Here is a 13,962-nt window from a genome sequence, read left to right on the forward strand (position 1 = left end):
TTACTAAAGAAACGACATCAATCAGTTATATAATTTAATAAAAATCTTAGGCCAACAGGCCCTAATCAGAATACCTGGATGCAATGAGGGTTTTAATATGTCTCCATAAAAATTACATCAGTGAAATTCAAAATTACATCTACAATGTACTGTTTCTTAAATAATCTACTAAGTCAGCATAGTCATTTCTTTTCCAAGCAAAAAAGTATCTTTTGGCAGGGAAATTATAATTACAGCTGTAAATGTTGTTTGTAATTCACTTTGCTCATTCAATCCACTCAACTATGGTAAAATGACATCAAATAAACTATTCAATAACAAAAACTTAACACCAAATCTCAATCTTATTTGACCTAATTTATAATGGGGGCTTCCCCAGTGGCTCAGCAGTAAAGAATTCACCTGCAATGCAGGAGACTTGGGTTCAATCCCTGGCTCTGAAGATCCCCTGGAGGAGAAAATGGCAACCCACTCCAGCACTGGTAACAGGAAAATCCCATGGACAAAGGAGCATGGTGGGCTACAGTTGATCAGGTCACAAAGAATCAGACACGACTGAGTGCACGTGTGCACACACACACATAAAATCAGTATACAGTGGTATGAAATATCCCCCAATCCCTTTTCTCTCACACAAGTTTCAGATTTAATCACTTGCTACAGGAAATAAGCATTTTAATTATTTTTCATTTGTTACAAAAGAGCATGTTTCAATTTAGTATCCTAAGTAAACTAAGATCACATATAACTAGCTATGCTGCACAATTCCAAAGCTGGAATTTTGTTTAAATACTAAAAAGGAAAGTACCATTGCCTCTTTTCCTTTTAAGTTAGTGTGTGATAAATACAAGTAAATATTATGACTTCCACCTCTACTTTCACTTTCTAAAATACTGCAACAGAACAATGACTATACCATTCTGACAACTTATGAAATGACACAGACACTACATAAAGTAACAAGACAGCCAGACCCAAACTTTTATATGAAATTCAAAAGAAAACATTTCTTTCCACTACAAACAAACAAAAATGAGATAGGAAGATCTATTATACATTTAATAATGTATTTCTTATAAAACAATCAGGTGATTTCCACTCTAGCCATATGGCAGGCTAAACACCATAAATATCCATTTACTACAACAAAATAATTCATTCCAGCAATAAGATACCATGGTTGTTGCACCGTGGCCTCTTAGGAGGTAAGAAAAATCTCCAAAGGTCCAAAAAAAAAAAAAAGTGTTAGAGTGTGTGTGTGTGTGTGTGTGTTGCTTGACGAAAAGGTGTTAGAGTGTGTGAGTGTGTGTGTGTGTGTGTGTGAGTGTGAGTGTGTGAGAGAGAGAGAGTGTGTGTTGCTCGGCGACTCTGTCCACCAGGCTCCTCTGTCCCAGGGATTCTCCAGGCAAGAGTACTGGAGTGGGTTGCCATTTCCTTCTCCAAGGGATCTTCCCGACTCAGGGATCGAACCCAGGTTTCCTGCATTGCAGGCAGATTCTTTACTGTCTGAGCCACCAGGGAAGTCCCCTCAGTTTTCAGATATTTAAAAAATTCAGTTGTTGTTGGGGAGGAAATTCTGGCACGCTGACCACCCCCGCCAGGCGTCTATTTGCCAGTCCAAGGTCTAGCGTACACCCTCCAGCTCTCCACCCACAGCACGCAGGCAGCCTTTTGCTGGGGAGAGGGTCTCAGGAGCCCATCTGAACACCCTAAATCTTGGCAAAGCAAATTCAGTTTCTCAAAGAAGTGAAGTGAAGTGGAAGTTGCTCAGTTGTGTCCGACTCTTTGTGACGCCATGGACAATATAGTCCATGGAATTCTCCAGGCTGGAATACTGGAGTGGGCAGTTTTTCCCTTCTACAGGGGATCTTCCCAACCCAGGAATTGAACCAGGGTCTCCTGCATTGCAGGCTGATTCTTTACCAGCTGAGTTACTCATCTACCAAATAGGTTCCAAGTTTAACCACAGATTAAAAAAAAAAAAAGAACGAAATATGAACTTTGCAATCAACTCAACAAGTTCTAGAAAAAAATGTTTTTATTAAAATCACATAGTTTATAAACTAATATGCAATAATGCATATTAGGAACACTAATTTAGGAACACTCTAAAACATGAATAATGAGGAAGGATTAGCCCTACCAGATATAAAACATAATAACTAAAACTACCATGCTGGCAAATAGATAACAATGAATGACACAAAGTGCGAAATCAGACCAGACCCAAGTACACACAGAAATTCAGTGTACAATAAAGGTAGTGTTTCAATTCTGAGGACTAAAAAAAGATTCTTAAAGTATTAGGACAACCTGCAGCTATTTGGAAAAAAATAAAGTTCGATCCACAACTCATATATCATAGTAAACTTCAAATGGATCAAATATTTATATATTTAAAATGAAACATTAGGGAATTGCCCAATGGTTCAATGGTTACGACTTAAGCATTCACTGCTATGGATCCTGGTCTGATCCCTGGTTGGGAAACGAAGGTCCTGCAAGCTCTGTGGCATGGCCAAAATTAATAATAATGAAAAATGAAACATGAAAATATATAAGAACTTTAATAAACTTGAAGTGAAGGCCTTTTTAGCGACATGTCAAATTCTCAAAGCCATAAAAGGAAAGATTTATTAATTCTTTAAAAAAAACTAAAGATTTCTGCATGGCAAAATAAACAATAAGCAAGATCTAAAGACAAATGACAAACTGGAAAAAAACACTTATTAACCATATTTCAAAGGGCTAAAGAAGCTCTCTTAGTTTTTGTACAGGAAAATCCTCCAGAATATACTAACATGCTATATAAGTAGAAAAATGAATGATGAAGAAAAGTGTGTACAGTATGGTACCATTTATATTTTTAAGTGGGGAGGCTGGGATTACATGTATTTGCTTGTATACATATATATATATATTTGTGCTGGGTTAGTTGCTTAGTCGTGTCCAACTCTTTGCGACCCCACGAACTGTAGCCCACCAGGCTCCTCTATCCGTCGGGTTCTCCAGTCAAGAATACTGGAGTGGATTGCCAGTCCCTTCTCCAGAGGATCTTCCTGACCCAGGGATCGAACCCAGGTCTCCTGTATTACAGGCAGATTCTTTACCATCTGAGCTATAGGGGAGCTATCAAAGGCTCTGATGTTGGAGTCAGAAACGCCTAGAAATTTCTTTGCACCAATTTTGGTTCCAAACAACTTGTTTTTTTTTTTCCAAGTAAGATAACTTCATTATACAGAATAGTTTTCTTCATTTTGATTAAATATTGTTCTGCTTAGTTGTCATATGGGGTTATCACATGATTGTCTAAGAAGAAGGGAGAGAAGTATATTGATGGTAACAATGTTTGTTTCCTTTCTTGTCTTTTAAAGCGAATCATAGGAGTGTAATACTGATCAAAGCTGCTAGTCCAGTATCCATACTCTTAGACATTAAGTTTGTAGCAGTTTTCTGTGTCCAAAGTATTCCTTGCTATAATAATCAGTTGAGAGCAAGTTCAGGGTGAGAGGGGTACCTGAAAATCTCTCAAAGACTGAAATGTAAGAGATAGGACTGTAAACCTTTTAGAAGACAACATAGCGGAAAATCCTTATGATGCTAGATTTGGAAGAGATATCTTGGCTATGACACCAAAGCACAGGCAATAGCAGAAAAAATAGACGAATTAGAGTTCATCAAAAGTGAAAACGGTTGTGCATCAGAGGACACTATCAAGATAGTGAAAAAGACAACTCACAGCACAGGAAAAAAAATATTAGCAAGTCATATACAGAATATATCTAGAACCCTGAAAACTCAGCAACAACAAAAAAAATCCACAATTCAAAGATAGTCAAAAGATTTAAACAGACGTTTCTCCAAAGAAGATATACAAATCAAATAAGCTCAGGAAAGGATGTTCAACATTATTAGTCATCAGGGAAAAGGGAAGGAAAACCACAGTGAGATACAGCGAGACACAGCTTCATATTCTTTAGAGTGGCTATTATTTAAAATACACATACATACACACAAACACACACACACAGAAAATAACAAGTACTGATGAGGATTTGGAGTAACTGAAACCTAACTGAAACCTCCATGCACTGCTGATGGGACTATGAAATGGTATAGTTGCTATGGAAAACAGTTTGGCAGTTCCTCAAAGAATCACAGGATCCAACAATTCTGCTCCTTAGTACCCAAAGAAATGGAACACAGGAATTCAAACAGATGTTGTACACCAGTGTTCACTGCAGCATGTTTTCCCATAGCCAAAACATGGAAGCAAACCAAGTATCCACAGATGATGAATTTTAAACAAAATGTGGCATAAATGTACATGGAATATTATTCAACCACAAAAATGAAGTTCTGGTACATGCTACAAATGGATGAACTTGAAGACATTATCCCAGTGAAATAAGCCAGAGACAAAAGGACAAATACTGCCTGATTCCATTTATACGAGGCACCCAGAATAGACAATTTCATAGAGGCAGAAGTAGATTGTAAATCACCAGAGATTGGGGGAGGGGGCTCTGTAACAATACAGATTTATTATTTACTGGTTACAGAGTTTCTATTCGGTATGATGAGATGGTTTTGGAAACAGATAGTGAGGATGGTTGTACAACACTGTGAATGGAATTAGTGACGCCAAATTTACACTTAAAAATGATCAAAATGGCAAATTATATATTAACGTATTTTATAACTTTTAAAAATTAATAATGTTATATATCAATAAAAAAAACCACAAACTGTACAGTTTAAATGGGTGGATGGTATGATACATGAATTATACCTCAATAAAGATATTTTTTAAAATACCCAGACATGTTGAGTCAGAACCAATAAGAAGGTATCAGGAATCTATACTTCTAATAAATATTTTACAAGTATTCTTGTAAGTATTCTGTAAGTATACATGTATACTAATATATATAAGTATATATATGTAAGATATAAAGTAAATATCTTACAAGTATTCTATAAGATAGTTTCTTAGAAGTAACACTGTGGAATCAAGGAATTGTCCATTTTAAATTGTCACAGATATAAGCAAATTGCTCTTAAAAAGTACAGTATCAATACACTCTCCACCAACAGTGCATGAGAGTGTTTGTTTCCCCTATATGCTTGCCAACATTGAACATTATAAAATTTTTTTAATTTTGCCAAAATGTAATATAGAAAGGTAAATCTCAAAAGTAATAAAAAATAAACCAAATACATATTAAACTGTACACTGTGCTGTATGTCAAATCTTATCACAATAAAACTGGGGGAAAATACATTTTAAAAAATAGGACCCTGAAAATCTATAACTTCTACAACTTTAACTAAAAGATACAAAAAGTACCTAATACTTCTCAATGGAATGAACTAAACTTCAAACTTTAGTTATTAATGTGACAATTCCTAAATTTTGGATTAAAATTTTTTAAAAAATAAATGACATATTTGGACTGCTCTAAATAATAGGGTCCATGAGTCAACTACTATAAATTTAACATTATGTCACATAATTTGAGAAAGGGAAAATTTCACTTGAGGAACTGAGCCATTATATTTCGCCGTTATATGAACTGGGCTTCTCTGGTGGTCAACGGTGAAGAATCTGCCTGTCAATGCAGGCCATCAAGAGTTCCATCCCTGATCCCGGAGGATCCTAGATGTCATGGGGCAACTAAGGCCAAGTGCCACAGCTACTGAGCCTGTGCTCTAGAAGCCCAGAAGCCACAACTACTGGCTGTTGAAGCCCGTGCGCCCTAGGGCACTAGCTCTGCAACAAGAGAAGCCACCACAACGAGAAGCCCGTGTGCAGGAATGAAAAACCAGCACAGCCAAAAAAAAAAAAATTACATAAACAGCAATCATTCTAGCAAAATATTTTTTCACAGGGCAATTATTTTTGTCCTCTGAACACTGCCGAAAGAAAACTTCTATTAAGAAATAAAATATATAATGTACGTTTCTATGTTTTTACTAGAAATCTAAGACCTAATCTTGCTTTAAAATCAGCACTAACAAAAACCCAACTACTTTTGAAGAATCAGGGGGGAAATGTTTTGGTTGTTTTGGCAAAGCCTTGCTTTAAAATAAATAAAACAACTCCCTCTCACTCCACTTCTGCTCCACAACTTTCTTAGACTACCAACATGCCTTGTAACAGTCTAGCTTTCTCTCCTGAGCCACCGATGCTCAGTCTTTTTGGAGTGATGAAACCCTTAGTAAAGCTGCTAAGAGCTATGTAAAAATGCATCAAAATGAACACAAAATTCTTCACAGATTATCATAGTCCGAGAGCAATCATAAAAAACTAAACCTTTCCAGAGATCCCAGGTTATAAAGCCATATCTTAGGCTGTAAAAAGGGAGGACAGAACACTTACAAGAATTTATCTCATACTAAATACTATACACAAATTTAATTATTTTTTAAAACTGAAGTAAAGCTGACTTACAATATTGTGTTCATTTGAGATGTACAGCAAAGGGATTCAGCATCTTTTTCAGATTATATTCCATTATAGGTTATCATAACATACTGAACATAATTTCCTGCTCTATACAGTAAATCCATACTGCATATCTACTTCACGTACAATTGTATATTCCTAATTTGACTTTCCATCCCTTTCTCCCCTTTGATAACCATAAATGTGTTTTCTGTCTGTAGGTCTGTTTCTGTTTTCTACGAAGATTCACTTATATTATTTTTAGATTCCACATGTAAGTAATGTCATATAATATTTGTCTTTCTCTGACTTACTTTACTAACTATAATATTCTCTAAGTCTATCCATGTTGCTGCAAATGGCAATATTTCATTCTTTTATGGCTAATATTCCATATATACACATATATGCACACACCACATCTTCTTAAGCCAACTGTTTGTTGATGGGCACTTGGGTTGTTTCCAAGTCTTGTTTATTGAAATTTAATTCTTTATATATCCATTTAATGTAGGCATAAACAGTTCCATATTATAAATGCGAAAAACACAGCTCAGTAAGATAAACCAAATAACCTGTGTGCAGTAATTAAGTCAGGATTTGAATTTGCTTCTGATTCTGTAATTCATGCTCTTCCCATTAATTATGAAGAACTAATTTAGAGGGTAGTAATATAGTCAACATCCTATGTTCAAGTAACTGTTGGAAGAATAAGCACCTACTCATTACCAACAATTTTGTGAGTATACAGATAGCTTTCCTCAGAAACCAAAAACTATATTCTGCTACAAACAATATAAGTAGGATATGAACTACTTAAACATTAAAAATAAGTACATATTGTAGGTGCAATCTTTTTAGTACAAAACCTCATTATTAGCACTGTTTTTAAAAATACTATAGAAAGATTACTAAAGACAATCATCTTGAAGCCCTTTAAAAATCAGCTGTGCAAAACAAGCTCTAACATTGTTTCAAATAAAAAGGTCCAGATAAAAAACTTTTTGAATTCATCTTTAGAAAATTCTTGAGGTCAGCAAGAATAGAACCTTCCTGAAAGGTAGGTGGTATAATCATTTAACATCTTTGAGTGTCAGTTTCTTCTCTGTTATTAACAATTTGTCTATCATCATATTGTTAGTAAGTATGAAGGCAAGATTCAACTCTAGGTTTTCTAACTAAAAATTCAATATTCCATCCACTTGGCCATGTAGGAGCAGCAATCTGGATATACCCCATTTAAAATATTTGCCATAATTCTACAAATTCAAATACATGCATAGTTATACTACCACCCGCCTCTCTTACAAGCCTCAAAATCTGCTTGAGGCTCCCAAAATAGACTATTTAGAAATAACATAAAGATTAAAATAAAAATTCCTGAAATATGTACATAGGTTTGATAAAAATTAGCATTAGTCCAAATAGTGTTAATGATCATATATTGTCAGGACTTCTACTTACCCGTTTTGAAGGGCAGTGTTCATTCTTTTCATCTGTCATCTTCCCACTTTTAAGTGCTTTCCTTGGGTGCTTGATAGTTGTTTTTATGGCAGGTCGACATACATAGTTCTCCAAGTTCTTTGGAGGTTTTTTAGTTCTCTTAGCCTGAAGGCCAATTTTCAATTTTAAATTTCCTTCTGTAAAGTTTGTTTCTTTCACTGAAAACTGTTGCTGTGCATCAGTCAAACCATTATCTTTCCCTGCTTCAATGTTTCTTTCCCGATTCCACTTGCGAAGGTCGTCTTCTTCCTTTGTGCTGTTCTCTAGCTCTACTTCTCTCTTGCTGACCAGTGTGCCCGTATTGATGGCAGAGGGACTCTTTCTTGAAAATCCTTCGGAATCAGAACCCAATCCTAACATAGCAGTATTTCTAGGGTCCATCACAAGTGTATGTTATTGCCAAGGAATCTTTTGAAAATTTTATAGAATTGAGTTCCATAAAAAACAGGGTTCTCCAAAACTTGCAACCAGCATCTCTTTCTCTGCAGGATAGACCATAACAAAAATTTATCAGAACAGAGGCAATTATTGATTAACATAAGAAATGGGTATAGAGAGGAGATAAGAACGTCAGGAAGAACCCAAAATTACAGTTAAAATGGATCAAAATGCAGTTGAAAATGGTTAAATTCCCTTAGTTACAAATAAATTTATATTTCAGAATACATCTATTATTCTCCAGATATTATAAACAAGCTGCAATGGTATGGCGCAAATCAGTGTTTAAGAACCACTATTAAAATCCAACCAACAAGCTTCTGCAACTGACAGTCAAGCAAACACAGTCTAAGATAAAAATATGTATTTCAACATTCCTCAGTTTCAAAGGAATATACTTCTCACATTTTAGTTAAAGAAAATCAATTTCATTCAAGGTAAAGAATCATATTTTGGGCTAGTTTCAGCATTTATTAAGAGGTGGTAGGTTTTCCAGGTTAAGACTCTTGGGCTGGAATTATCTCTAATGCTGGTTTAAGATTCAACTCCGAATCCATATACTCATGAATTCATTCCTTAAAAAATATTTCTAAACAACCGTCATGTGCCAGGCACTGGGCAACACCCTGGAAATTACAGTACTGAACAAAACAAATCCAGTTCCTAAATTTATAAGCATTATACCTAGTGAGAAAGACAAACATTAAGTAGCTATATAAATTATTTAGAACAATTGCTATAAAAATTCTAAACACCAAAAGTATATTTTCAAAAGTTTTCCCAATAGCAAACAGTTGTCACAATTCAATCTCCCAAATCCATAAAATATTTTAAAACCAGAATGCAAAAAAACAAAAAATTCAGAATGTAGATTTATTGTTTTACAATAGCTGGTATACCTTACCAGAGAATCTGAATAATCTATACAAGGCAAACCCTTTTCATAAAAAAAAGATTCTCAAGAAACCATATTACTATACAATCTAATGACTATTGAATATAAAACCAAAGTAATTCACTAATCTTGAGGACTGACAAACTAGTTTTTCTTTCAAGCATATATCTGAATATATGATCCAAGACTTGCATCTGGGGGAAAAAAAGAACATCCTATCCCTAAGAAGGGGCTTCCCTGGTGGCTCAGGTGGTAAAAAATCAACCTGCAATGAGGGAGACCTGGGTTCGATCCCTGGTATGGGAAGATCCCCCAGAGAAGGCAACGGCTACCCACTCAAGTGTTCTATCCTGGAGAATTCCATGGACAGAGGAGCCTAGCAGGCTACAGTCCATGGGGTCACAAGAAGTCAGACATGAGTGAGTGACTTTCACTTCACATCCCTTAGAAAGTTCTATTTATGAAGTAGAATGGGCTCCCCAAGTGGCACTAGTGGTAAAGAACCTGGCTGCCAATGCAGGAAAAGTAAGAGACCCAGGCTAGATTTCAGGGTTCGGAAGATCCCCAGGAGGAGGGCATGGCAACCCATTCCAGTATTCTTGCCTGGAAAATCCCATCAACAGCGGAGCCTGGCGGGCTACAGTCCATAGTGTCACAAAGAGTTGGACATGACTGAAGCGATTTAGCACATGAAGTAGAATATTTTATAGTTTAAACTATGCGCCTTAAGACTTTTCTTTCCAATGAGATTGTAGGACTTCCAAAGCAAATATCATATAACTTTTAAATCCCATACAAGAACTGTAAACAAAATGCAGAGCCCAATGACTGGGCTATCTTAGCAAGGCTCAACAGAAGGGGCCAGCAATTTTATTAGTAGGACTTAGCAGCAGCAGCAGCAGCAGCATTTTAAGTAGTTACTCAACAAATACTGGCAACTGACTGAAGTGTGTTCCTATTCTATTCATTCACACAAACAGCTGAAAGAGTAATTTTCAAGTCATTTACATATGACAATTCTTGCTGTCTACCATTTCATATATTAACACTTCACAATGGCATTCAAGGCTCTTCATAGTCTGGCTCTAACTATTCAAACTTGTCCATCCCTACTTCCTAAAACACACCCTCTATGACGTAGTCAGTTCTGCTCTGTTTTGTTTTTTCTGCCCCTAACAAATTGTGTCCATTTCTCTTCAGTGTCATGTGCTTTCTGTTTTTTCCATGATGTGTTTAGTTCTGTTCAGTCGCTCAGTCGTGTCCAACTCTTTGCGACCCCATGGACCGCAGCATGCCAGGCCTCCCTGTCCATCACCAACTCCCGGAGTCTACTCAAACTCATCTCCACTGAGTTGGTGATGCCATCCAAGCATCTCATCCTCTGTCGTCCCCTTCTCCTGCCCCCAATCCCTCCCAGCACCAGGGTCTTTTCAAACGAGTAGACTCTTCGCATGAGGTGGCCAAAATATTGGGAGTCTCAGCTTCAACATCAGTTCTTCCAATGAACACCCAGGACTGATCTCCTTTAGGATGGACTGGTTGGATCTCCTTGCAGTCCAAGGTACTCTCAAGAGTGTTCTCCAACACCACAGTTCAAAATCATCAATTCTTTGGCGCTTGGCTTTCCTTATAGTTCAACTCTCACATTCATACATGACTACTGGAAAAACCATAGCCTTGACGAGACAGACCTTTGTTGGCAAAGTAATGTCTCTGCTTTTTAATATGCTATCTAGGTTGGTCATAACTTTTCTTCCAAGGAGTAGGCGTCTTTTAATTTCATGGCTGCAGTCACCATCTGCAGTGATTTTGGAGACCAAAAACATAGTCAACCACTGTTTCCCCATCTATTTCCCATGAAGTGATGGGACTGGATGCCATGATCTTCGTTTTCTGAATGTTGAGCTCTAAGCCAACTTCTTCATTCTCCTCTTTCACTTTCATTAAGAGGCTCTTTAGTTCTTCTTCACTTTCTGCCATAAGGGTGGTGTCGTCTGCATATCTGAGGTTGCTGATATTTCTCCCAGCAATCTGATTCCAGCTTGTGCTTCATCTAGCCCAGCGTTTCTCATGATGTACCTGCATATAAGTTAAAAAAGTTGGGTGACAATATATAGCCTTGACATACTCCTTTTCCTATTTGGAACCAGTCTGTTGTCCCATGTCCAGTTCTAACTGTTGCTTCCTGACCTCTATACAGATTTTTCAAGAGGCAGGTAAGGTGGTCTGGCATTTCCATCTCTACCAGAATTTTCCACAGTTTATTGTAATCCACACAGTCAAAGGCTTTGGCATAGTCAATAAAGCAGAAATAGATGTTTTTCTGGAACTCTCTTGCTTTTAAGATAATCCAGCATGTGTTGGAAATTTGATCTCTGGCTCCTCTGCCTTTTCTGAAACCAGCCTGAACATCTGGAAATTCATGGTTCACATACTGTCGAAGCCTGGCTTAGAGAATTTTGAGCATTACTTTACTAGCGTGAGATGAATGCAATTGTGCGGTAGTTTGAGCATTCTTTGGCATTGCCTTTGTTTGGGACTGGAATGAAAACTGACCTTGTCCAGTCCTGTGGCCACTGCTGAGTTTTCCAAATTTGCTGGCATATTGAGAGCAGCCTTTCACAGCATCATCTTTTAGGATTTGCAATAGCTCAACTGGAATTCATCACCTCCACTAGCTTTGCTCGTAGTGATGCTTCCTAAGGCCCACTTGACTTCACATTCCAGATGTCTGGCTCTAGGTGAGTGATCACACCATCGTGATTATCTGGGTTGTGCAGATCTTTTTTGTATAGTTCTTCTGGGTATTCTTGCCACCTCCTCTTAACATCTGTGTTAATGATGTGTTCACATCCTGAAATTCAAAACTCTGAAAAAATTAAAAGTTTTTTCATAATACTCTAAATGACAAAATGTGACCTGACCTAATCTGAATCCATTTTGGTCTTAATTACCACAATTTCTGTGAAGAGGCATATACTTTAATGCAGAATTATTAAAGTGTGTGATTAAGGAGTCTTTGTTGCCAGTTCTTCCTTTTCTCACCTTTTCTATTTACATTCACTTCCTAAATCACCAGTCTACAGAATTTGGTGTCGGTGGTTTAGTCAGTAAGTCAGGCCTGACTCTTGCCATCTGATGGACTGTAGCCTGCCAGGCTCCTCTGTCCATGGAATTCTCCAGCCAAGAATATTGGAGTGGGTTGCCATTTCCTTCTCCAAGGGATCTTCCTGACTCAGGGATTGAATCTGCGTCTCCTGCGTTGTAGAGGGATTCTTTATCATTGAGGCACCAGGGAAACCCAGTCTTTTGAATTTAAATTCCATCTAACATGGATGATTCAAAAATTTCTATCTCTAGATAGAGACCAGCTGAGACTCCTCCTGGAACTCTAAATGCATATGCTACTTGACACACTGACTATATAATTAATAATTAGGCACTTCAAGCTTAACATGTCCAAAGTCAATTTGCCTTTTCTGAGCCCCTCAAATCTGTTCTTCCCACAGGTTTACTCATCTCAATAAATGCAACTTCACCCAGAAATATTAAGACCAAAAAATTTTAATCATCTGTGATTCCCTCCTTTTTTAAATGCACCATATGTCCACCTGGTCAGAAAAGCCTACTTTACCTTCAAAATCCTTGGAGAAGGAAATGGCAACACACTTCAGTATTCTTGCCTGGAGAAAGCCCATGGACAGAGGAGCCTGGCAGGCTACAGTCCATGGGGTTGCAAGAGTCGGACACGGCTTAGTGACTAAATCACCACCACCACCACCACCTTCAAAAGATATGCAGAATCTATTTCTCACTAATTCGACAGCTACGTATCAAATCCAACTGATAATATCTGACCTGAACTATTCAATAACATCCTAACTGGCTCCTTGCTTCAGACTTTGTATCTCTTTAGAGCCTTTTCAACAGCATGGTAATCCCTTTAAAGGCTGTATCATATTATGTCACTCCTCCACTCAAAAATCCTTTCAATGACTTCCCATCTCACTCTAAGTAAAAACTAAAGTCCTCACAATGGTCTAAATGCCCTACAACCTCCTCTACTTCTCTTCCTCTACTCCCTCTTCTCCTACCAGTTTTCCTGCTTAATTCCAAGAAGGTGGGGACGCAAGTATTCCTCTGTTTTTCAAACACAAAATACTTCTACCTCAGGGTCTTTGCACTTATTCTACTTGACAAGAACACCCTTTCCCCAAATCACTGCATGATTTGCACTGTCATTTCTATTATGTCTTTGCCTAAAACAGCAAACACCCAGCCCACATCTTCTCACACTCTATCCTGTTTTATTTCTCCTGAGCTTTTCTCACCATCTGGTGTACAATATATTTATTTATTGTCTACACCCTTCCATTGGAATGTAAAGTCCACATGGAAATGGATTTTTGTCAGTTTAGTTCAACGGAGTATTCCAGCATCAACAACAGTACCTGGCACACAGGTAGTGTTCAACAAATATTTCAATTAATTCCATGCCTTGTGGGTTACAGCTTATTGGCTTCAACTTGTTCCTTTTCTATTCTTTTCCCTCCTCTTTCTTTTTTGTTTCTTAAATTCTAATGCCAATCCAGGGTTTCGTGTTACTAATGGTGAACTGATGGGCCTGCCAAATATCTTACTGGTTAGTTATAAAAAGAAATTCTTTTAGGAATAAAAA

General features: G+C 37.2%; 1 protein-coding gene across 5 annotated transcripts in view; it reads right to left on the reverse strand.

Moving 5' to 3' along the window:
• ASH1L (ASH1 like histone lysine methyltransferase) overlaps positions 1 to 13,962 on the reverse strand; it is a 206,579-nt gene that overhangs the window by 170,108 nt on the left and 22,509 nt on the right. For all 5 annotated transcript variants that reach the window (XM_018046245.1, XM_018046246.1, XM_018046242.1 and 2 more), the window contains one exon: positions 7,913 to 8,433. In XM_018046245.1, the coding sequence (XP_017901734.1) occupies positions 7,913 to 8,332 (420 nt within the window). In that variant the 5' untranslated portion in view covers positions 8,333 to 8,433. The remainder of the gene's footprint in view (positions 1 to 7,912; positions 8,434 to 13,962) is intronic.

This window comes from Capra hircus, chromosome 3, assembly GCF_001704415.2.
Source record: "Capra hircus breed San Clemente chromosome 3, ASM170441v1, whole genome shotgun sequence".
NCBI classification, from domain to species: Eukaryota; Metazoa; Chordata; class Mammalia; order Artiodactyla; family Bovidae; genus Capra; species Capra hircus.